Source organism: Eptesicus fuscus, chromosome 21 (assembly GCF_027574615.1).
Source record: "Eptesicus fuscus isolate TK198812 chromosome 21, DD_ASM_mEF_20220401, whole genome shotgun sequence".
In the NCBI taxonomy this organism is placed as follows: Eukaryota; Metazoa; Chordata; class Mammalia; order Chiroptera; family Vespertilionidae; genus Eptesicus; species Eptesicus fuscus.
The window spans coordinates 39,671,552-39,696,639 of NC_072493.1; the positions used below are offsets into that span (position 1 = coordinate 39,671,552).

Consider the following 25,088-nt stretch of genomic DNA (forward strand, 5'->3'; position numbering starts at 1 on the left):
TGTACTGTGTGAGAGAATGCCCGTAAACCTGGAAATACACAAAGGGGCAAAATGTCTGAAACTACTCTCGAATGGCTGGGGAGAAGGGGGAGAGAGAGAGCCGATGATAAAGCACACTGGTAAAGTGTTAACAATTGGTGAACCTGGATGAAGGTCATACAGAAAGCTTTGTCTTATTCTTGCAACTTTTCTGTAAGGTTAAAAATGATTCCAAAAAAAGAAGAAAAAAAAGATTGCAAATTAAAAGTCATGGTTTTAAGGCTTGTGTTTCTGAGAGTATCTAGTCTGTGCTTGCATCTGTGGTCAGTTTGGGGAGTTGGGAGGGTGAATTTGCTGCTTCAGACACTGCCTTGAGGTCTGACTACAGGAACTTAGGGTGTAGTTAGATTTGGGGGTGTGGCCAGAGTCTCAGAGGCGTGGTTGGGATGAGAGGCTGGCCGTATCCAAGGTTCAGAACCTTGGGGCGTGGCCAAATTCTCGGAGGTGTGTCCCGAATCTGGGGCAAGGCCTGAGAAATTCTGTTCCCAAGGGAGGAGTTGTCCGTACTTAGAGCGCCCTCTTGTGGCTACCCTGAGATCTGGCCTGACTTTTTTTTTTTTTTATGTATTTTTATTGATATCAGAGAGGGAGAGAGAGATAGAAACATCACATCAATGATGAGAGAGAATCCAACCATGACTTCCTGGTCGATGCTCAACCACTGAGCCACACCAGCCAGAAAGGGCCTTGCCCTTTTAAAAAACAACTTTATAGAGATAATGCATATACCCAGCAATTTAACTATAAGTGTACAATCCAATGGTTTTAGCAAGATCAAGAGTTGTGCGATCAGGACCACAATCAATTTTAAAACATTCCTTCACTCATCCCCCCTTCAGCCTTAGGCAACCGCGAATATACTTTCTGTCTCTATAGATTTGCCTATGCTGGACATTTTACATAAATCGAGTCCTACAACATGTGACTGGCTTCTTCCACTTAGCATAATGTTTTTGAGGTTCGTTCGAATTTTAGTATGTTATCAGTAATTCATGGTTTTCCATGGCCAAATAATAGTCCCTAGTATGGGGTATACTGCATTTAATTTATCCATTTATCAGTTGAACATTTCGGTGTTTTCACAAATCTTTGCATGGGTATGTGTTTTCTATTCTCTAGGATATATGTACAGAGGAGGCTGGGTCACGTGATAATTCCAGGTTTAACCTTCTGACTGTTTTCCAAAGCAGCGGCACCGTCGTACATTCCCGCCAGCAGGGTACTGTCCACAGCCTCTCCAAGACTTACTATTAGAGCCGTCCTGGTGGGTGTGAGGTGGACTCGCATTGTGGTTTGGATTTGCCTCTCCCTAACTGATAATGATGCTGAGTATCTCTTCCTGTCATCCACTTCTTTTGTATCCACTATGCAACCACATGAACTTTTAACCGTTTTTTGCCGTATTTGAGCCAGCTTTTTAAAACTGAAACATTAATGATGTTGTTGAAGTCCCAGTGTATCCTTCTCAGAGTCCATCCTTTTCCTGCTCCGTATCCTGCTCAGCATTACCACACATTTTCATACCGTTATCATACACAAATGTATCCCCAGATAATTTATAGCACTGGTTTGGCAGGTCTTCAAACTTGGTATAAATGACTAGAGGCCCAGTGCACGAAATGCGTGCACTGGTAGGGTCCCTAGCGACTGTTGACCGATGGCCGAGGTCTCCCTCCCTTTCCCCAAGCTGGCTCTGCCCCCTGGTCGAACTCCCGGACAAACTCCAGGTCGAGGGGACAATTTGCATACTACGCTTTTATTATATAGGATATCGTACTGTGTTAATTCTTCTGCACTTTTTTTTTGTTTTTACTCATTGTATTAGTTCCCTAGGGATGCTGTAACAAAGGACCACAAACGGAGTGAGTGAAACAACAGAAATTTGTACTCTCACAATTCTGGAGACTCAGAATCCAAAATCAAGGTGTGCACAGAGCTATGCTCCCTCCGCCAGCTCCGGGGGAAGATCCCTCCTGGCCTCTTCCTGGTTCCTGGTGTTTGCCAGCAACCCTGGCATTCCTTGGCTTATAAACGCATCACTCCAATCTCTGCCTTCGTCATCACGTGGCTTTCCCTGTGAGTGGACCTGTGCCTGTGCCCAAATTTCCAGACATATTAGGTTTAGGGTCCACCCTAATTCAATATGACCTCATCTAAACTTGGTTACACCTGCATATGCTCTATTTCTAAATAAGCTCACCTTCCCAGGTTCCAGAGGACATGAATGGGTGGGGGTGGGGCACGATTCAACCCAGCACACTCATCATGGTGTTTGCACAATTCCTGATATTGCTATGCGTGTCCACTTCACTCATCCGAACTACTGTGTGGGCGTCCTTTGTGTGAGCACCCCACGATTTATTCATCCTTTCTCCTGGTGAGGGCACCTACCTTGTGTCCAGTTTTCTCCATTTCCCAGAAGGCTGCAGTTAGCGTCCTGGAGCATGTCTCTTGGAGTTTCTTAGTTCAATATTTTTCAACCTGCCCAACAAGATCCATTAGTGGGTTGTGAAATCAATTTAGTGGGTTGCAAACAATTTTCCCTTTAATGAAATGGAATTAAATAGGATGAAAGCTATTGGAGCACATGCACACGGTCGGGGTAAGGATTACTCGCCCCGGGTAACGGTTTCAGGTGCACAGTGTCCCGATGTGAGCAAACGTGCTTGCAAGCCACATCTCTGAAGGCTGTGCAGGGCCATGAACTTGCCCTGTCAAAGGTCTGATGGGCCCCACCAAAGTCCCCTCCAAAGTCATGTGTCCATGGACACTTCCATCAGCTCTTTGTCAACACTTGGCATAGCCAAAAAATTTGAATTTTTGCCAGGCCCGTGGGGTTTCACCCTGTTTTTTGGAGGAGGAAACTGAGGCTGACTCAGAGGTCAGCAACGCAAGAAGCTGAGAGCAAACAAACACCCGGTCTCCGCTTAGTCTGAGTGAGGTGCCGTGCTGAAGATTCCCCAAGTTAATGATTCTCCATTTCTAAGAGATGGGGGTTGAGGGCTGAGCTAGACTCTCTCCTCCTCCCTCCCCCTCAAAGGGTTTTTGAAACTCCAATGAGAAAAATGTAGTCAGGCACACAGGTACCGACAGAGAGTATTCAATAAATGTTAGACATTAATATTATTCTCTGATTCGAAATTCTCTAACTAGGTGTGTACCTGGGATCCGAACTTGGCCTGGCCGTCCCAGGCGTGGCCGGCGGCGGTGGGGGCCGAGGGGCCGCCCGGCCCGCAGCGCCCCTGGTGGCCGCCCAGCGCTCAGCGGGGCTGAGCACCTGGTACGGGTGGCGCAGGTTTGTGAGAAAACCACGCCCCTCCAGCCCAGCGCCCAGCAGCCTGATTTCCCGCAGGCTCCTGGGAACCTAGGCATTAGGTCACCAAGTTCTTTCTTTTTTTTAAATATATTTTTATTGATTTCAGAGAGGAAGGGAGAGGGAGAGCGATAGAAATATCAATGATGGCCCTAACTGGTTTGGCTCAGTGGATAGAGCGTCAGCCTGCGGACTGAAGGGTCCCAGGTTCGATTCCGGTCAAGGGCATGTACCTTGGTCGTGGGCACATCCCCAGTAGGGGGTGTGCAGGAGGCAGCTGATCGATGTTTCTCTCTCATCGATGTTTCTAACTCTCTATCTCTTTCCCTTTCTCTCTGTAAAAATCAATAAAATATATATTAAAAAGAAGAAATATCAATGATGAGAGAGATTCGATCGGCTGCCTCCTGCACACCCCCCACTGAGGATCGAGCCCACAACCAGAGCATGTGTCTTGACCGGGAATGGAACCGTGACCTCCTGGTTCATAGGTTGACACTCAACTAACCACTGAGCCACGCCAGCCGGGCTGTCATCAAAATCTTTTTTTCTTTTTTTTTTAGCCAAAACCGGTTTGGCTCAGTGGATAGAGCTTCGGTCTGCGGACTGAAAGGTCCCAGGTTCGATTCCAGTCAAGGGCATGTACATTGGTTGCGTGCACGTCCCCAGTGGGGGATGTGCAGGAAGCAGCTGGTCGATGTATCTTTTTCATCGATGTTTCTAACTCTCTATCCCTCTCCCTTTCTCTCTGTAAAAAATCAATAAAATATATTAAAAATCTTTTTTTTATATAATATATTTTTATTGATTTCAGAGAGGAAGGGGAAGGGAGAGAGAGAGAGAAAACATCAATGATGAGAGGGAATCATTGATCGGCTGCCTCCTGCAGGCCTCACCCTGGGGATCAAGCCAGCAACCCAGGCATGTGCCCTTGACCGGAATGGAACCTGGGACCCTTCAGTCCGCAGGCTGCCGCTCTATCCACTGAGCCACGCCGGCCGGGCTGCCGCCAAGTTCTTGGCCCCTCAGACACCCTCCACCCAACCCCTGCTCCTAAGGGACTAGGGGGTCTGGTCACGCTGTTTCCTTCTCGGAGACAAAGGGATCGCACTATCTCCCTGACCTTCCCTCCTAGGAAGTTCAGCTCTGACCTTTAATCCCGTGTCACGACCCAAGGTCCAAACCTTCAACATCACCCAGGAGTGCCACGTCCCAGCCCCACCTCCCTGTGGGTGTGGCCCCAGCCCCACCCCCGCCCCCAGCAAAAGCCCAGGTCTCTCCCCCCAGGCCCTCAGCCCTCCCTAACGGGGCCCAGGCATCCCCCCTCCCACTCGGAACCAGCTCCCACGGCCAGCCAGCGCAGCCACCCCACCTGGTGGTCCTTTGGGGTCACACTTTCGAACCCTATCTCTAGGGACCTCAGGTGCCAGAGCCCCAGGCCCCGCCCTCTTGGGGGACAAGGTACCTGCCGTCCCCGCCCAGGTGCTCCAGGGCCCGCCCCCACCTGACCTGGGTGGGGCTGCGCCTCTCCCCGCCGCGCCCGCCCCTCCCGGCACCCCAGGAGCTCATGGCTGCGGCGGCGGCGGCGGCCCCACGGCGGGGCCCGGGCGGAGAGCCGCGCTCGCTCAGCCGGGCGGTGCGGCTGCTGCAGCGCCTGCAGGAGCAATGCGGGGACCCCCGGCTGTCCTCGAACCCCCCGTCGCTGCGGGACGTGCTGCCCCGCACCGCGCAGCTGCTGCGAGAGGTGGCGCACGCCCGGCGGGCGGCTGGCGGAGGCGGCCCCGAGAGTCCCGGGGGTGCCGCGGACTTCCTGGTCCTCTACCTCGCCAACCTGGAGGCCAAGAGCAGGCAGGTGGCCGCGCTCCTGCCACCCCGGGGCCAAAGGAGTGCCAGCGACGAGCTCTTCCGAGAGGGGTCCATGCTCAGGTGAGTGGATGTCCCATTGCGGTGGGATCACCAGGGAGGCCCAGGTCCTGCTCCCTCTTCCTCCCTCAGACCCAGGACTCCAGGCCCCCAGCCCCTCCTCCCTCAGACCCAGGAGTCCAGGCCCCCAGCCCCTCCTCCCTCAGACCCAGGAGTCCAGGCCCCCAGCCCCTCCTCCCTCAGACCAGGAGTCCAGGCCCCCAGCCCTCCTCCCTCAGACCAGGGTCCAGGCCCCCACCCCCTTCCTCCCTCAGACCCAGGAGTCCAGGCCCCCAGCCCCTCCTCCCTCAGACCAGGAGCCCAGGCCCCCAGCCCCTCCTCCCTCAGACCCAGGAGTCCAGGCCCCCAGCCCCTCCTCCCTCAGACCCAGGAGTCCAGGCCCCCAGGTCCCCAGCCCCCTCCTCTCTCAGACCCAGGCCCCCAGGACCCCAACCCCTCCTCCCTCAGACCCAGGAGTCCAGGCCCCCAGCCCCTACTCCCTCAGACCCAGGAGTCCAGGCCCCCAGCCCCTCCTCCCTCAGACCAGGAGTCCAGGCCCCCAGCCCTCCTCCCTCAGACCAGGGTCCAGGCCCCCAGCCCCTTCCTCCCTCAGACCCAGGAGTCCAGGCCCACAGCCCCTCCTCCCTCAGACCAGGAGTCCAGGCCACCAGCCCCTCCTCCCTCAGACCAGGAGCCCAGATCCCCAGCCCCACCTCCCTCAGACCAGGAGTCCAGACCCCCACCCCCTCCTCCCTCAGACCCAGGAGTCCAGGCCCCCAGCCCCTCCTCCCTCAGACCAGGAGTCCAGGCCCCCAGCCCCTCCTCCCTCAGACCCAGGAGTCCAGGCCCCCAGCCCCTCCTCCCTCAGACCCAGGAGTCCAGGCCCCCAGCCCTCCTTTCTCAGACCGGGGAGTCCAGGCCCCCAGCCGCTCCTCCCTCAGACCCAGGAGTCCAGGCCCCCAGGCCCTCCTCCCTCAGACCCAGGAGTCCAGGCCCCCAGCCCCTCCTCCCTCAGACCCAGGAGTCCAGGCCCCCAGCCCCTCCTCCCTCAGACCCAGGAGTCCAGGCCCCCAGGCCTCCTCCCTCAGACCCGGGAGTCCAGGCCCCCAGCCCCTCCTCCCTCAGACCCAGGAGTCCAGGCCCCCAGCCACTCCTCCCTCACAACCAGGAGTCCAGGCCCCCAGCCCCTCCTTCTTCAAACCAGGAGTCTAGGCCCCAAAATTTTATTATAAGGGAGTGATAAAAAGAATGTTCTTTATAATAAAACTAGAGGCCCAGTGCACGAAATTCGTGCACGGAGGGGGGTTGTCCCTCAGCCCAGCCTGTACCCTCTCCAATCTGGGACCCCTCAAGGGATGTCCGACTGCCCGTTTAGGCCCGATCCTTGGATCCTTGGATCGGGCCTAAACGGGCAGTCGGACATCCCTCTCACAATCCAGGACTGCTGGCTCCCAACTGCTTGCCTGCCTGCCTTCCTGATTGCCCCTAACTGCTTCTGCCTGCCAGCCTGATCACCCCATAACCACTCTGCTGCCAGCCTGTTTGCCCCCAACTTCCCTCCTCTGCCGGCCTGGTCACCCCTAACTGCCCTCTCCTGCAGGGTTGATCACCTCCAACTGCCCTCCCTTGCAGGCTTGGTCCCTCTCAACTGCCCTCCCTTGCAGGCCAGGTGCCTCCCAACTGCCCTCTCCTGCTGGCCATCTTGTGGTGGCCATCCTGTGTCCACATGGGGGCAGGACAGCTGGTTTGCCCTGAAGGGTGTCCCTGATCAGGGTGGGGTACCCTTGGGGCGTGGGGCGGCCTGAGCGAAGGGCCTGTGGTGGTTTGCAGGCGGGCCACGCCCCCTGGCAATGCAAGCAGAGGCCCTGGTATCTGGAATTTATTTTCCTTCTACAATTGAAACTTTGTAGCCTGGAGCAGAGCCAAGCCTGGGGTTCCCTCCGAGGCCCGCAGCCATTTGTGTTGGGGTTATAATTGAAACTTTGTTGCCTTAAGCGGGTGGGCCTGACCAGGGTGTGCGGAAAGCTTTGCTTCCCCTGTTGCCGGCGGCAACCCTGGCCGGCTCTCTCAAGCTCCATTCTGCCGCCATTTGTTTGAATTTGTTTACCTTCTATAATTGAAACTTTGTAGCTTGAGTGGAGGCTTAGGCCTGCAATGGCTGGCAGAAAGCTTGGCTTCCTCTGTTACCTAGGAAACCTTGCTCTCTGTGGCTGTAGCCATCTTGGTTTGGGTTAATTTGCATACTCGCTCTGATTGGATGGTGGGTGTGGCTTGTGGGTGTGGCTTGTGGATGTGTCGGAGGTATGGTCAATTTGCATATTTGTCTGTTATTATATAGGATTACCGACATTTCTAGTGGAAATGTCAAGGCACAGCCACAATTATTCTGCGCGGCAGGATGGATGAGCCAGACACTGGCCCGCGTAGGGGCATCGCTGTGCTGAGTCAGCTTCCCTTGATATACAGGAGAGTTGAATTTCTGTAAAATTCAGTATAGAGCCCTGGTGTTTCTCAGTGGTTAGAGCATTATTGGTCTGAGCACTGAAGGGCCACCAGTTCGATTCCCAGTCCAGGGTTGCAGGTCCAATACCCAGCCCCGGTCAGTCAGGGTGCTTGCAGGAGGCAACCCATCAATGTGTCTCTCTCATCCCAATGTTTCTCTCTCCCCGGCTCCTCCCCTTCCAAGCTCTCTAAAATTCAATGGAAAAAGTATCTTCAGGTGAGGATTAACAAAAAATTAATTGCACTGAGTGCCAACTGTATGCTGGGCATTTTATGTGCTTGTAAGAAGCCTCATCACTCCCCCTGTGAGGGAGGGGCTGTACTTATGCCCATTTCAAAGTTGGGGAAACTGAGGCTTGGGGGGGGTAATAAAGGAACTTGCCAAGCCCGGCCGGTGTGGCTCAGTGGTTGAGCGTTGATCTATGCACCAGGAGGTCGAGATTTGATTCCTGGTCAGGGCACATGCCCGGGTTGTGGGTTCAATCCCCAGTGTGGGATGTGCAGGAGGCGGCTGATCCATGATTCTCTCTCATCATTGATGTTTCTTCATATTTTTATTGATTTCAGAGAGGAAGGGAGAGAGAGAGAGAGATAGAAACATCAATGGTGAGTGATAGAGAATCATGGATCAGCTGCCTCCTGCACGCCCCCTATTGGTGATGGAGCCCACAACCCAGGCATGTGCCCTTGACCAGAATCGAACCTTGGGACCCTTCAGTCCGCAGGCCCACAAACTATCCACTGAGCCAAACCCGCGAGGGCCATTGTTGATGTTTCTGTCTCTCTCTCCCTCTCCCTTCCTCTCTGTAATATATATATATATATATATATATATATATATATATATATATATATATGTGTATATATATATATGTATGTGTATATATATATATATATATATATATATATATGTGTGTGTGTGTGTGTGTATATATATATATATATATATATGCACACTGAGTGGCCAGATTATTATGATCTCTGAACGCATAATAATCTGGCCACTCAGTGTGTGTATGTGTGTGTGTGTATGTGTGTGTATGTATATATATATGCGTTCATATATATACGAACTAGAGGCCCGATGCACAAAATTTGTGCACTTGGGGGGTGTCCCTCAGCCCAGCCTTCACCCTCTCCAATCTGGGACCCCTGAGGGGACATCCCTCTCACAATCCAGGACTGCTGGCTCCTAACTGCTTGCCTGCCTGCCTGATTGCCCCTAACCGCTTCTGCCTGCCAGCCTGATCGCCCCCTAACCACTCCCCTCCCGGCCCAGTTGCCCCCAACTGCCTTTGCCTGCAGGCCCAGTCATCCCAAACTGCCCTTCCCTATTGGCCTGGTCACCCCTAACTGCCCTCCCCTGCTGGCCTGGTCACCCACAGCTGTCCCCCCTGCTGGCCATCTTGTGGCAGCCATCTTGTGATGATTTGGGGGCAGCCATCTTGTGACAACATGGGGTGGCCATCTTGTGATGACATGGGGCCAGCCATCTTGTGATGACGTGAGGGTATGAAGGTTACCTAGGCTTTTATTAGTATAGATATATATTAAAGGCCCAGTACATGAATTCGTGCATGGGTGGGGTCCGGCCAGCCTGGCCACGGGGAGGGGACATGGGCGGTTGGCCAGCCTGCCTGCTGGTCGAACTCCTGGTCGAGGGGACAATTTGCATATTAGCCTTTTATTATATAGGATATACACTGAGTGGCCAGATTATTACACATTCAGAGATCATAATAACCTGGCCACTCAGTGTACATTTGTTTTAAAAAGTAACTTGTCAAAAGTCGCGGAGCTAAGTGTCAGACTCGCCTCTGCCGCCGCCGACACCCTGATCAGTTCCTCAGGGAGGCAGCCGCAGGAGAAAGCAGGGCCGCCCCAGGGCTGCTCAACCCCCGAGGAAGGCTCCGAGCAAGACCTGCTGGCCGAGCACACGATGCCCTCAGCCCCAGTGTCCCCAGGAGCACCGAGGCGAGGCTTCTCCTCTGGCCCCTGGGCCGGCGGATGAGGAGGAAGCTGAGGCTCTGGGAGGGGGCGTCGGAGCCGCAGCAGACAGTGTCCGAACCCACTTCACCCTCCCCGGGGCATCAGAGGCCGGGGCCTGTGGGCATTCTCTGCAGAGGGGGGAGGTGTCCGTGGGAGCCCCAGGGTTCAGCCGGTGCTCAGAGCCCATCCCCACAGGCGACAGCTGGCCAAGCTGGCCCTTATCTTCAGCCACATGTACTCAGAGCTGAGCGCGCTCTTCCCCGGGGGAAAGTACTGTGGACACAAGTACCAGCTCACCAAGACCGCCGCCCACACCTTCTGGAGAGAGCACTGCGGAGCCCGGTGAGTGAGCACTTGTCCCGGGGCCCCTGGAGCCCCATCCTGCCCCTGCCCAGAGACCCAGGAGTCCAGGCCCCCAGCCCCTCCTCCCTCACACCCAGGGGTCCAGCCTCTCAGCCCCTCCTCCCTCAGACCCAGGAGTCCAGGCCCCCAGCCCCTCCTCCCTCACACCCAGGGGTCCAGGCTCTCAGCCCCTCCTCCCTCAGACCCAGGGGTCCAGGCTCTCAGCCCCTCCTCCCTCAGACCCAGGGGTCCAGGCCCCCAGCCCCTCCTCCCTCAGACCCAGGAGTCCAGGCCCCCAGTCCTCCTCCCTCAGACCCCGGAGTCCAGGCTCCCAGCTCCTCCTCCCTCAGACCCAGGAGTCCAGGCCCCCAGCCCCTCCTCCCTCACACCCAGGGGTCCAGGCCCCCAGCCCCTCCTCCCTCAGACCCAGGAGTCCAGGCCCCCATCCCCTCCTCCCTCAGGCCCAGGAGTTCAGCCCCAGCTGCCTCCCTCCTAGATGTCTATCCTGGGCTCCCAGAGGCCTCACTTGCACCCCCTGTGCCCCTCTGCGCAGGTGTGTGCTGCCCTGGGCTGAGTTTGAGTCTCTCCTGTGCACCTGCCACCCCGTGGAGTCAGGCTCCACAGCCCTCGCCTTGCGCTCCACCATCGACCTCACCTGCAGTGGCCACGTGTCCATCTTCGAATTTGACGTCTTCACCAGGCTCTTCCAGGTGGGGAAAGGCCAAGGCTGGGGGCCCAGACGGGGGTCCTATGGGAGGAGGGGGCGGGGTCCTTGACTCCTGGATCCCGGGAAGCACTAGGAGAGGGGTCTGCTCCCAAGGCCCCTCCCTGACCCAAGCGCCACCCTCTCCAGCCATGGCCAACACTCCTCAAGAACTGGGAGTTTCTGGCGGTCAACCACCCAGGCTACATGGCCTTCCTCACATACAATGAGGTCTGCGCACGCCTGCAAGCCTACAGGGACAAGCCAGGCAGGTAAAGGGCAGGCCTTGGGGGAGGGGGCTTCCCGGGGGGTCCAGGCTCTTGGTTCTGGGCTGGGAGGTGGTAGAAACCCAGACACCCTTCAGAGAAAACAAGAAAGGAAGAACTGAGGTACCTGGGATCCTAGAGAGTGGAGAACTCAGAGGTAGGATACTGAGTGTCCCCTCCCACCCCACCTCTTCTCCTGAGACCTCCTGGACCATCCCACCATCCAGGATCTAAAGGGACAATACCTGCCTGGACCCTGAAGGCCCTGCCCCAGGATAAGTTCTGTTTCTGATAGGTCAGAACCCACACTGTGCCATTTATTAACATTTTTTGTTGGGAATCCTCGCCCAAGGATATTTTCCATTGATTTTTTAAAATATATTTTATTGATTTCAGAGAGGAAGGGAGAAGGAGAGAGAGATAGAAACATCAATGATGAGAGAGAATCGTTGATTGGCTGCCTCCTGCACGCCCCCACTGAGGATCGAGCCTGCAACCCGGGCATGTGCCCTTGACCGGAATCGAACCTGGGACCCTTCAGTCCGCAGGCTGATGCTCTATCCACTGAGCCAAACTGGCTAGGGCTCCATTGATTTTAAAGAGAGTGGAAGGGAGGGAGGGAGAGAGAGAGAGAGTGAGAGAAACATTGATGTGAGAGAAAAACATTGATTGGTTGCCTCCAGCATGCACCCCTGGACCGGGAATCAAACCTTTGACCCTTCTGTGCTAGGGATGATGCTTCAGCCACTGAGCCACACTGGCCAGGGCTATTAAATATTTTTAATAGGAATTCCCATATCTGGGGTAGGAGACTGTGAACCAGACACCTGAGTCCTGAAATTATTTCAGGCCAGGAGCTTTGAGCTGTTGGGTCTCCGTAAAGGGTTAAGAATTGAGGGGCTGGCCCTGGCCTGTTTGGCTCAGTGGATAGAGTGTTGGCCTATGGACTGAAGGGTCCTGGGTTCGATTCCAGTTAGGGGCACATGCCCAGGTTGCAGGCTAGATTCCCAGTGGGAGGTGTGCAGGGGGCAGCCGATCAGTGATTCTCTCTCATCATTGATGTTTCTATCTCTCTCTCTCCCTCTCCCTTCCTTTCTGAAATCAATAAAAATATGTTTTTAAAAAAAAAAATTGAGGGGCTGAGCTCCCTAGAATACCAATAGGTCAAGGGAATAGAGGTCAGATTTGTGAGTGTTTTCAGAGCTGAGGTGCAGGGCCCCCAGGACAGCAAATGTATTACACTTTTCCAGTTGCACAGCAAACTGGTTTAAAGGGAAAGAAAAAGGGACGAATTAATTCACATAATTGAAAAGACCACGTGTCTTTCCAGGCTTCAGGCAGAGCTGGGTCCAGGTGCTCACGGGCCGTTGTCAAGAATCGGATCCTGTTTACGATCCCCTGCCTCTCCTTTCGTCTGTGTTAGCTTGGTTCACAGGCATGGTCTCTCCTCGTGGATTCTAGAACCCCCAGCTGTATACGCTACCAGCTTAGCTACCTCTGTAGAAATGGGGTACCTCACTAGAACTCCCAGCAAATGTCCCAGGGCTGACTCCCATCACTATGGTCAGGGGTCCTGAAGCGCACCGATTGGCCAAGCCAGAATCAACCTGGTCTACACCCTGGTGAGCGAGGAAGTAGGGCTGACAATAATATAAGGCCTCATTGCCTAAAAAGCAGGGAACCGGGTTATAAGGGGATGAGAACTTAGACACCTTGATTCCCAACAATGTGAGGGGCTGGGAGTCCCAGAAGGGACAGTGGTGACCATTCTCCCCCGCCCCCATGCTACTTGCCTCTTCCTCCAGCTACATCTTCCGACCCAGCTGCACTCGCCTGGGGCAGTGGGCCATCGGCCACGTGAGCTCAGATGGCAGCATCCTGCAGACCATCCCTCACAACAAACCCCTGTTCAAGGCGCTCCTGGAAGGACAAAAGGAAGGCTTGTGAGTCCCCATCCTGGCAGGGGGCGGGTGTCGGCTCACTGCACTTGGCACAGCGGACATCATAAACTTGCAATACTGCAGTGTTCCAGCAGGTGGCAGGCGAGGGCTTGAGGAGTTCCCACAAGGTTGCCATCTGGGCCCCCAGCAGTTCGGAGAAGGGTGTGGGGAGGTTCCTTATTTCACTCCGAGCTTTTGCCGCTGGATCTCCATATGGTGTTGCAGAAGCCAGATGTTAGAGCAGAAAGAGAACCGGGCAAACAGCTGGGCTGGTGGTTTTCCTTCCGTAACCTGGGCTGCCCCAGGGCCTCTCTCAGAAGCTGCCTTGGGGGGCGAGGGGGAAGGCAGGTGAGGTCCCTCTCACCCTGGATCTTTCCCCTGAGCCTTCTTAGCAGTCACATCCATGCAATACAATCTGAGGTGCACAGAGAGATATGCAGTCGATTCTCCTTATTCACGTGCTTCTGTTCTTCGGAGTTTCAGCAACCACTGAGTTACCCAATACTGAGTCTGTGCTGCTAGGGGAATACAGGTTAGTTAGATCCCTGCCAGACTGGCCACAGTTTTGTCGACCAGTCACTACATGATAACCTGTATGTGTGTTTCTGTTTAAAGAAACACGCCTTATGTAATATAATTGGTTTTTATTTTGTTTTTTTTTATTAAATATATTTTTATTTACTTCACAGAGGAAGGGAGAGAGAGAACATCAATGATGAGAGAGAGTCATTGATCGGCTGCCTCCTGGCACGCCCCACCCTGGGGATCGAGCCCACCACCCCGGATGTGCCCTGACTGGGAATCGACCTGTGACCTCCTGGTTCATAGGTTGACGCTCAACCACTGAGCCACGCGGTAATATATATTGATGATTCATTAACAATGAACACACAGCTAAACTATGCCTTGGGGGCATTTTAAACTCGAGGTCACACACACACAAAAAGCACAAAAATCCGAGACACGTGACACTGCATAGACAGTGACAAGGACCCTGGTTTACAGTATGGGAGTCGGAACCAGGCGGGCAAGTGTTGCCGCGTTCAGCCTCACTGCGACCGCGCCTGCCGGGCGCCTGGCGTTTCTTGCCACTGTGTGCGCGTCCGTGAACGGCCACACAAGTGCCACAGGTATTGACTGGGGCAGTGGTCGGCCAACTCATTAGTCAGCAGAGCCAAATGTCAACAGTACAACGACTGACATTTCTTTTGAGAGCCAAATTTTTTAAACAACTTCTTCTAACGCCACTTCTTCAACATAGACTCGCCCAGGCCGTGGTATTTTGTGGAAGAGCCACACTCAAGGGGCCAAAGAGCCGCATGTGGTTCGCGAGCCGCGGTTTGCCGACCACGGGACTGGGGGGTTACAAATAAATTTTAGTGTGTAGGCAAATTTTCAAATACAGAACCCATGAATAATAAACATCGGCTGTGTGTACGTACACACATACACACATACACATGTATGTTACTGTATGTGACAACTGAGACGCAGGGACAGACCCACTTGCCCAGGCCACACACTTACTGAACGGACCAGCTGGGATTTGAAGCCAGGCAGCCAGGCTCAAAATACCGGCCCTTCCCCACGCTCACGTCCTCAGCTCCAGGTGACACCTCCTGCAGAAGAGCGTTCCAGTTAAAATACGAGTGAGCACTGTCGATGTAATTTAACCTCCCTGCTACACACACACACACACACGCACGCATGCACGCACGCACCATCACCGCCACCATCTCATAGATGGGAACATCGAAGCCCTGAGAGAGAGGAAGGGACACCAGCTCTTCCTACCCCACAGCCAGTCGGCTCGCTGGGTCTGACGTTGATCATAGCAGCTCCCTCTGATTGGCCGTTTTTGTGCGGAGAAGGGGTGCTGCACGTTTTATGAGCACGGTCTTATTTAATCCTACCACCCGTCTTTGCCCTAAGCGTGAGCGTGTCCATTTTACAGAAGGGAAAACTGAGGCCAGAGAGGCTATGGTTTTTAAAAAATTGATTTGAGAGAGAAACATTGATCACTCTATGCCCCCGAGGGATGGAGCCGGGATCGAGCCCACACCCGGGCCTGTACCCTAACCGGGTGGGACCCGAAACCCTTCTGGTGTACAGGACGATGCTCCAGCCAACTGTGCCACCCGCCCAGGGCCGCTCCGATGCTTGAAATTCACCAATAAAAAGTGAACCCTTGCCCAACCGGTGTGGCTCAGGGATGGAGCATCGACCTTTGAGCCAGGAGGGCTTGATCCCCAGCCCAGGTCACACAGTGTGTCTGTGGGAGAGCTGCCGCTGTGTGTGGGCCCAGGTCAGGCAGAGCCATCGGCTTTAGGAGACGTGTGACCCCGCTGTTGGTCTGAAGGTGCAGTTCTGACCGCAATGGGAGACCCAAAGGGTGCTGAGCCTTCTCGGCTGCCCTGGGTCCTGGAGCTTGGACCTGCCCACGGCCCTGGCCTGCGTCCCTCCGGGCCACACTGGTGACCTGGGTAGTTGCCTCTCCTACACTGGGCCTCAGTCCCCAGCTATGAAGCAAGAAGAAGCAGCTTGGGTGTCCAGGAGGGTCCTTGGAGCCCTGCTGGCCCAAGACTCCAGGATCTGGTCACTCCAGGGATCTGTGACTCTCAGGTGCTGTGATGCTCAAGCCTGAAGACTCTAGGACAGTGGTCGGCAAACCGCGGCTCGCGAGCCACATGCGGCTCTTTGGCCCCTTGAGTTTTTAGCAAAGGCCAGCTTAGGAGTACCCTAATTAAGTTAATAACAATGTACCTACCTATATAGTTTAAATTTAAAAAAATTTGGCTCTCAAAAGAAATTTCAATCGTTGTACTGTTGATATTTGGCTCTGTTGACTAATGAGTTTGCCGACCACTGCTCTAGGACGGTGACGTTCTGGGAGGAGGAGGCCTGGGCTTTGATCAGTTTCCTGGTTCTCGTTCATCTGATCCATGTTCCCAGGGCTTGAGTCACTTCGGTGATGGGTGCTCGTCTGTGGGGGTCTGAGGGCACGTGGCCCTGCCCCAGGGTCCTGAGGGGACACAGCTGGCCCTAGAGAGTGTCCATTTGAGGAGAGAGGGAGGAAAATATCCCCAGGCCAGCAAGAGATGTGGGGCAACTGCTCATTCAGGAGCTCTGGGCCCCGTGGTGGGGCTGGGGGAGTCCTTGTTAGTCTGGGGGGCGGGCTGGGCCCCCTCTGTAGCCCTCTGTTCCCTCCCCAGCTACCTCTACCCAGATGGGAAGAACCACAACCCAGACCTGACTGAACTCTGCCACATGGAACCCCATCAGCTCATCCACGTGTCAGAGGTGAAGCTCAGGCCCGTGCCCCCCTCGCCTGCCCCCCCCCTCCCCCACCACACACACACAGACACACTTGGCTCAGGAATTCCCTCTCACCGAGTCAGGCCTGGGATCCCAGGGCCTTGGGGGTTCGTGCTGGTGTGATGGCCACGGGACCTGATGTAAATCACTTGGCCTCTCTGAGGCTCTGTCCCTTCTCTGGAAAATACAGCTCCTCCTGCCACTGCTCAGGGGTTTTCCTGGGGATTAGACCAGGAAACGGTACTTCTGAGGTCATCAGCACAGCTGATGCGCTTGAGCATTCACAGCCCCTGTCCCCAGGTCTGCGCAGCCACCCCGTGTGTGACAGAGAAACAACAAATACATTTTTTAAAATATATTTTATTGATTTTTTTACAGAGAGGAAGGGAGAGGGAGAAACATCAATCAGCTGCCTCCTGCACACCCCCTACTGGGGATGTGCCCGCAACCAAGGTACATGCCCTTGATCGGAATCGAACCTGGGACCCTTCAGTCCGCAGGCCAATGCTCTATCTACTGAGCCAAACCAGCTAGGGCAACAAATACATTTTTTTTTTTTAAGTGTAAGTATATCCCACACAATGTTTGGGGCATACTTATACCTAAAATACCAGACTTTTTCCTTTATTCTTTGTGTTTCCGAAAATCAAATGTCACAGGGCATCCTGTATGGTTTTTTTCTGTTTGTTTGTTTTTTTTAATATATCTTATTGATTTTTTACAGAGAGGAAGGGAGAGGGAGAGAAGAGAGAGTTAGAAACATTGATCAGCTGCCTCCTGCACACCCCCCACTGGGGATGTGCCCGCAACCAAGGTACATGCCCTTGACCGGAACCGAACCCGGGACCCTTCAGTCCGCAGGCCGACGCTCTATCCACTGAGCCAAACCGGTTTCGGCAACATCCTGTATGTTTTAATCATCGCCCAAGGAATTATTTTTTAGAGATAAAGGAAGAGAGAGAGAAACATCCATTGACTGCCTCCCATAGCCACCCCCCCCCCACACACACACACACACACACACACACAACCAGGTATCAAACCGCAACCTGGGCAAGTGTACTGACCAGTCATCAGACCTGCAACCTTTGGGTGCACGGGACAACCCGCTAAGCGCACCCTGTAATTTTAGTGGCTACATCTGGCAGCCGCGAGAGCAGGCTCCCCCAGGGAGCTCATCTCCTAGCACGGGTACCCGCAGGAGGCAGCGGGCACGGCCTGGAGCCTGGGAGAGGGCTGGGGGCTGGCACAGAGGCTCCAGACCTTCTCTGTGGCCCTGGCTCATGCCACCACCCGTCCATCTTGTCGCCTGCCAGGAGCAGCTGCAGCTGTACTGGGCCATGAATTCCACGTTCGAGCTCTGCAAGATCTGCGCCGAGAGCAACAAGGACGTGAAGATCGAGCCCTGTGGGCACCTGCTGTGTAGCCGCTGCCTGGCCGCCTGGCAGGTGGGCCTCCCCTCTCCTGCAGGGTCCCCCCTGTGCCTCAGGGATCCGATGGGAACACTGGGGCCCAAGAAAGCAGAGACTTGCTCAGGGTCACTCCGGAGCGAGGGCCAGGAGCCTGCCTGTCTGTGTCTGTCCCTGCCTCACTCTGCACCTGTCACCTCTGCTTCTCCTTCTCCAGCTACACTATTCACGGAAAGAGCTCCTCCCTTCCCTCGCTGGGCAACCTGGGGCTAGTGGCTTCACCTCTCTGAGCCTCGGCCTCCTCTCTGGAGAGCAGAGCTGACAGTGGTCACCTCCCAAGGCCACAGTGAGGGTCCAAGCCCTGACGCCCTCAGGGAAGGACCCTGGGGGAGGGGAGCTGAGGCCAGTGCATGACATCACCCACTTTTTACTGTAATGTAAATGCCTGACATTAAGCTGAGTCATCCATTTCAAAGATACCCATCTCCAATAAACAAATTGCCAGATGTATGACACAGCAACCAGCAAAAGGAGCAGATAAGGAACCAGGCTGCCCCCACCCATGAAGTTCCCCTTTATTTTATTTTATTTACTTATTTAATACTAGAGGCCCCGGTGCATGAATTCGTGCATGGGTGGGGTCCAGCCGGGCCCACCCCGATGGGGGCCCCATGAGGGTGGGGCCAGCCAGGGGGAGGACCGCAGGAGGGCTCCAGGGTGTGTCCTGCCCATCTTGCTCAGTCCCAATCAGCCAGACCCCAGCAGCAAGCTAACCTACCAGTTGGAGCGTCTGCCCTCTGGTGGTCAGTGCACATCATAGCGACTGGTCGACTGGTTGACTGCCTCCTGGTGGTCAGTGCACATCATAGCGAGCAGTTGAGCAGCCTTAGCATTTCATTAGCATATTACGCTTTGATTGGTTAAATGGACGACCAGACACTTAGCATATTAGGCTTTTATTATATAGGATTTGTTATGGATTTCAGAGAGAGGAAGGGAAATGGAGAGTGAGACAGAAGCATCAATGATGAGCGAGAATCATGGATCAGCTGCCTCCTGCACACCCCCCACTGGGGATCGAGCCCAAAACCCGGGCATGTGCCCTGACCAGGAATCTAACCATGGCCTCCTGGTTCATAGGTCAAAGCTCATTGAGCAATGCCGGCTGGGCCGAAGTTCCCCTTTAGAAAGCCCTGGGAACCTACTCAAGTGACCCAGGCTCTTTCCTTTCCACACCCTGATTCCTGCTCCTATGGTTTTTTTTAATCCTCACTTGAGGGTATGGTTTTTAAAAAATTGATTTGAGAGAGAAACATCGATCAGTTGCCTACTCTATGCCCCCGAGGGTTGGAGCTGGGATCGAGCCCACACCCAGGCTTGTACCCAGACCGGGTGGGACCCGAAACCCTTTTGGTGTGCAGACGATGCTCCAGCCAACTGTGCCACCCGCCCAGGGCCGCTCCTATGCTTGAAATTCACCAATAAGAAGTGAACCCTTGCCCAACCGGTGTGGCTCAGTGATGGAGCATCGACCTTTGAGTCAGGAGGGCTTGATCCCCAGCGGGGGGTGCACAGGAGGCAGCCAATCCATGATTCCCTCTCATCATTGATGTTTCTCCCTCTCCCTTCCTCTCTGAAATCAATTTTTAAAAAAAATTTTTAAGTGCACCCTTGCCCTAGCTGGTGTGGCTCAGTGGTTAGAGTGTAGGCCCACAGGCTGAAAGCTTATGGGTCCGATTCCGGTCAAGGGCACGTACACGTTGGCCGCACATGGGGGAGGCAACCAATCGATGTGTCTCTCTCACATCAATGCCTCTCTCTCTGTCTCTCTCTCCCTTTCCACTCTCTCTAAAACCCAATGGAAAAATACCCCCTGGTGAGGATTAACAACAACAAAAGAAAAGCGAACTCACCAAACCCTCACCACCCCACCTGGCCCCTAAGAAAGGCAGACCCAGGTCCACGCACCCCCCGCCCCCCCCGACCTCCGCGTGTGGCCTTGGGCACGCCGTGTACCCTCCAGGATCTGAGTAATAAATCTCGTTCTCCCAAGTTCCCTGATGGGTTTTGCTGAGGTGCATCCTGCAGCCACAATAAGAAACCACCAGGGCTGTTCCAGCCACTACACTGGCCCTGGTTTGGGGGGGGGGGGTGTCTCTGGAGGTCTAGGCAAGTGCCTCAGGCCTTCCTCGCCCATAGCATCACTGTCCATAGCTGGGGCCCACACCCTGGCTCCACTGGGCTCCCCATTTGTGCACCCCCCTAGCCTCGGGCTCAGGTCCAGTCCCTCCTTCCTGTCCTACATCTCTCTCCCATCTCCCTCTCTCCACGGCCTCCCTCTGTCTGTCCTCCCCACCTCACTCTGCTGGAGATGAAGGCCCTTGTGGTCCCAGAGGACTTGGAGAAGAACAGGGAGACTCTGACTCTCCCCCCCTCCCCCGCCCCCAGCAATCAGACAGCCAGACCTGCCCCTTCTGCCGAAGCCAGATCAAGGGCCGAGAGATCGTGAGTATCCATCAACCCCAAGGGAGGCCAGCGGAAGCCAGGGCCGCTGCTGTGAGCTCAGGGAGCAGCGATGGCCAGGAAAACGGAGAGGAAGCGCTGGGGCAGGTAAGCAGGGCCAGGCGGGAGCTGGAACCAAAATCCCTGGGTCCGAGGTAGAAGGGGGCTGGGGGTCTAGACTCCTGGGTCTGAGGGAGGAGGACACTGGAGGCCCAGACTCCTGGGTCGGAGGGAGGAGGGGCTGGTGACAGGATTCTGGGGCCTAGCGGCCTGGACTTTTGTTCCCCGAGGGTCTGGGACCATGGCTGCTCCTGTCTGAACCCTCCTGAGGGTTAGGACTCTGTCTTATTCTCCATTGTATCTGCAGTGTCTGGAACAGGCCTGGTGCTGGGACGCCAGGCAGGAAGACATCACCCTCTGTCTTCCTAGGTGGTCCCCTCAGCTCCCCCGCTGTCCCCTCACCTGGATCTGCCCCCTCACCTGGATCTGCCCCCTCACCTGGATCTGCCTCCTGAGCATCCCAGAAGCAAAGGCCAGCTGAAGGTGGTGAGTGAGGCACTGGTCTGAGGTGGGCAGCTGGGGTCTCCTTCAGCCACAGGGTCCCTAGTCTAGCCAGGCACTCGGGGGTGCCAGGCGCTCATTCTCGGCCCCCGTTCACAAGGTGCCGTGCAATTTGGCATCCGTACCTCCGAGGCCTCTTCTCTTGTGCTCGTCCTTCCTCATTCCCCGTCCCCTCGCCGGCTTTCTGGCTCTCCTCCCAGCTTCCCGGGCAGGTCCTGCCCCAGGGCCTTTGCACAAGTGGTTCCTTCCGCCTGGATCTCCTTTATCCAGGCTCACATTCTCATCCTCTCCTTCTGTGCCCACTCTATTGACCACAGAGCCCCAGCCCTGCCAAGCCCCTGCCCGCTGCGTTCTCATACTTCTCCTCATCACCTGGCAGAGGGGACAGTTCCTGTTGTCTGTAACCTTCAGCAGGGTATCGCTCTCCTGAAGATTAGGACTTTGCCTTATCCTCCTAATACTGCCAGAGACTAGAACAGTGCCTGACACCTAGTAGGTGCTCATTAAATAGATGTTGAGCCCAGCCGGTGTGGCTCAGCGGTTGAGCATCTACCTATGAACCAGGCATTCCCGGTCAGGGCACATGCCCAGGTTGCAGGCTTGATCCCTAGTAGGGGGCGTTCAGGAGGCAGCTGATCAGTGATTCTTTTATATATATATATATTTTTTTTTTTTTAATTAATTTTTTCCAGAGAGGAAGGGAGAGGGATAGTTAGAAACATCGATGAGAGAGAAACATCAATCAGCTGCCTTCTGCACACCCCCTACTGGGGATGTGCCCACAACCAAGGTACATGCCCTTGACCGGAATCGAACCTGGGACCCTTGGGGTCCGCAAGCCAACGCCCTATCCACTGAGCCAAACCGGCTAGGGCTGATCAGTGATTCTTATCATTGATGTTTCCCTCTCTCTTTCCCTCTCCCTTCCTCTCTGAAATCAATAGGAATATATTTAATAAATAAATCAGTAGATGTTGAATGAGCAAGTGGAACTGAGTCTTCCCAACAGCCCTATGCAATCGAGAATGTTCCTCTCCCCGTTCTTCAGAGGAGCAAAGCCCAGAGGGGCGACTGCGGCTGCCCAGACCCACGCGGCCTGGAAGAGGAGAAGCCCGTGTTGGGGCCTTAACATCCCCTGCTTCTCTTCCCGGGGAGCCCGGCCTTGCTCTCTTCTCCCCCCACCCTGCCCCTCCCACCCCAGGGTTTTCCGAGACCCCGGCCCCCTGGGGACGGGCAGGTCTCAGAGAGCATCTCAGGCTGAGGACACACAGATTCAATCAATCCCGGCTGACTTCAAACAAACAACTCAGGAAGTCCGGGAACATTATTCTACCACAGCAAACAAGAGAGCCAGCAGGAAGGGGGAGGGGGAGGGGAGTGTGACCAGCCAGGGAAGCTAAAAACAGATCCCAACCTGCAGCCAAAAGCAAATGGAAACATTAGGAGCCACTCAGCCGGCTCCCCGAGGACGATGCGGGGGACATAGCCTTCTAGAACGGCAGGCTGAGGGGTACGGCTGGCCACGTGGCCACCCCTTCGCCTAGGCTGTGCCCTCCGCCTGGCATGGCCTTTCCTCTCCTCCCCAAACCCTGCCTGGTTCAGAGTGCCGGCAACTCCTACTCCTTCATTCTTCAAAACCCCCGCAGGCGCGCCGGCCCTGGCTCCCCCCGCACGGTGACCGTTCACCGTGAGAACAGCTCATGTGTGAATCCCTTTTGCCGAGTGATGACTGGCACTGCCTTGTGGGGGAATAGTTCTAACCAGAGTGGACACACAGTATTATATTCGTCCCGGCTGTACAACATAGCGGGTCAGCACTTGTGTACCTTCATGCGGTTGCCCCACTAAGTCTCGTAACCACCTGTCCCTGTGCAACGTTATTACAACATTATTATTTTTAAAATATATTTTTATTGATTTGAGAGCAGAAGGGACAGGGCGAGAGAGATAGGAACATCAATGATGAGAGAGAATCATGGATCGGCCGCCTCCTGCATGCCCCCCACTGGGGATCGAGCCTGCAACCCGGGCATGTGCCCTTGACTGGAATCGAACCCCGGACCCTTCAGTCCACAGGCCGATGCTCTATCCACTGAGCCACACCGGCTAGGGCTGCAACGAATATTATAAAAATAAATATATTATGCCCGAGCTGGTTTGACTCAGTGGATAGAGCATCGGCCTGCGGACTAAAGGGTCTGGGGCTCGATTCCGGCCAAGGGCAGGTACCTGGGTTGCAGGCTCAATCCCCAGCCACAGTTTGAATGGATGGATGATGGATGGGTAGGTGGGTGGGTGGGAGGGTGTGTGGGTAGACGGATGGACAAACAAATTAAAACTTCTTCCTACTCAAGCCAGAGGTATTGGGGGCGGAAAGCATGTGCGGGGGTACAAGACCCTGCCACCACCCCCAGACCCCCTCCGCCACGGTGTTACCCTGTCTGGGCCTGTGAGATGCAGTACAGCGGCAGCTCAGCTGAAAAATCTCTTCATCTCCTTCCCTCCAGGGGCCTCCGGCCTTCCCCAAACTTCGGGCCCCTCTTATTTTGCCAAGAATTAGGACTTCGGCCTCAGCCCCACGGGAAATCACCTCCAGGCCCCGGGCCAGGGAGGGAGCCACAAAGTAAGTGAAGAGGGTAGCCGGGGTCCCCAACTCCTGGGTCTGAGGGAAGAGGGCGTGGGAGCGGAAGGGAAACATTGGTTCTAAAAATCAACCCCCCCACCTCAAACTCCCCATTACAGAAACTCTTAAAGGGACGGTCACCCCTCCAGCTGCCCCTGTGGGACCCATGATCGCTGCCCAGGCCTGGAGGCCAGGTGAGTCCCCCACCCTGCCCCAGTTCCCTCCCATGGCCCCCCCACCACCCGACCCCACCCCACCGGGATATGAGATTATCTAAGCCACCTCTCTCTCCGCCTCACAGGGCACAAAGATCTGCTGCTAAAGGGAGCCCCAGTGGCTTCCCAGCTGGAGGGGTTTATGAAGCAGAAATAAACTGCCACTGCCCAGCCTGGTGTGTCCTCCCGTGTGTGGAGAGCGTGCAGCGGCCACTAGGGGGCAGCTTGGCACCGGGAACGCGTGGGCCCTGAGCCCTGAGCCCTGAGCCCCACCTGGTTAACCCATGGGTCTGAGATCAGAAAGCCACAACTGGGGGACCCAGCTCCTCCTCCCAGCTGGCCAGGAGTCCAGACCCCCAGCCCCTCCTCCCTCAGACCCAGGAATTCAAACTCCCAAGTTCTCAGGGAGAGAGCCAACCCCCTTTCCCCATCAGGGCAAAAATCCTGAAGTCAGACCCAGCCATCCAAGTTCTAAGTCCCTGAGTCTAAAAGAGCACACATGTCCCCAGTCTTGTCACTTCTGTTCTCATCTCTCTCTCTTTCTGTGTGTGCGTGTGTGTGTGTGTGTGTGTGTGTGTGTGTGTGTGTGTGTGTGTTTTGCTTTGTTAATCCTCACCCGAGGATGTTTTTCCTATTGCCTTTTAGATAGAGTGGGAGGGAGGGAGAGAGACAGAGAGAAACATCCATGTGTCATCGATTGATTGCCTCCTGCACGTCCCCCGAGATCAAGCCTGCAACCAAGTCATGTGCCCTTGACTGGGATCGAACCCGGGACCCTTCAGTCCAAGGGCCAGCAGTCTGTCCAATGAACCCAACAGGCTAGGGCTCATCCCTCTCTCTTTATTCCTCTCTGGGAGAAGGCTCAGAGGGAAGAGGGCGTGGCAGTGGCTTCCGGTCCACATCAAGCTGAGCAGGTTTAAGGCAGGCCGCATACCCCGAGCCCCTACCCTGTGCCCAGCCCTGGCGGGACAACGCTGAGCATGAAGCAGTAATCGCTGCCCCCTGGGCTTACAATCCAATGGGAGAGACAGACCCATTGCAGGGCTAGGATGGGGGGGGGGGGGGTGGGATCCCAGAGCGGGCAGCTGACCCAGCCTGGGAGGTCAAGGCGGGCTTCCAGGAGGAAGGGACGTCCGAGCTAAGACTGAAGGGAGGAGCAGAAGGTGTTCCAGTGTAAATGGAGCTGGAAATGTGCGCCACAGATTTAGTTTCAAGCAACAGAAGCCGCCTCTGGGGCAGAAAGGAACTTGATTGAGAGGACTTGAGATCGATCACACACAGAATCCTGGAAGTGATTCGAGAACCAGAATTGGAAAGTGAGCAGCAACACCGGCCGCTGGCCTCAAACCATAGCCACAGTCACGCCACAGAACCGGTCTGATGAGGATATACTGGTGACCGCTGGACACTTGTCACCTCACCTCTGCTGCCCCAGAAGCAAGCTGTGTCCACTAGCTGTTGCTCAGA

General features: G+C 55.2%; 1 protein-coding gene across 2 annotated transcripts; it reads left to right on the plus strand.

Moving 5' to 3' along the window:
• Nucleotides 1-4,914: 4,914 nt before the first annotated feature.
• Nucleotides 4,915-23,787, plus strand: CBLC (Cbl proto-oncogene C). 2 transcript variants are annotated; one of them, XM_054710942.1, is made up of 12 exons: nt 4,915-5,278; nt 9,941-10,087; nt 10,641-10,797; nt 10,941-11,062; nt 12,862-12,999; nt 16,209-16,296; nt 17,628-17,759; nt 20,169-20,330; nt 20,652-20,772; nt 23,260-23,406; nt 23,526-23,600; nt 23,708-23,787. In XM_054710942.1, the coding sequence occupies exons 1-12, from the start codon at nt 4,920-4,922 to the stop codon at nt 23,776-23,778; spliced, it is 1,719 nt and encodes a 572-aa protein (XP_054566917.1). In that variant the 5' UTR covers nt 4,915-4,919; the 3' UTR covers nt 23,779-23,787. The 2 variants fall into 2 exon arrangements, with proteins under 2 accessions (XP_054566917.1, XP_054566916.1); XM_054710941.1 differs by lacking the exons at nt 23,526-23,600; nt 23,708-23,787 and having other exon boundaries at nt 20,652-20,768; nt 23,338-23,393.
• The last annotated feature ends 1,301 nt before the right edge of the window (nt 23,788-25,088 follow it).

What these genes read in the sequence shown, in the direction of transcription:
- CBLC (XM_054710942.1), top strand. Translation starts at nt 4,920, where the DNA reads ATGGCTGCGGCGGCGGCGGCGGCCCCACGGCGGGGCCCGGGCGGAGAG. An exon ending in AGAGAGCACTGCGGAGCCCG is followed by an intron (nt 10,088 to 10,640) that starts GTGAGTGAGCAC and finishes CCCTCTGCGCAG; the next exon opens with GTGTGTGCTGCCCTGGGCTG. An exon ending in GAAGGACAAAAGGAAGGCTT is followed by an intron (nt 13,000 to 16,208) that starts GTGAGTCCCCAT and finishes TTCCCTCCCCAG; the next exon opens with CTACCTCTACCCAGATGGGA.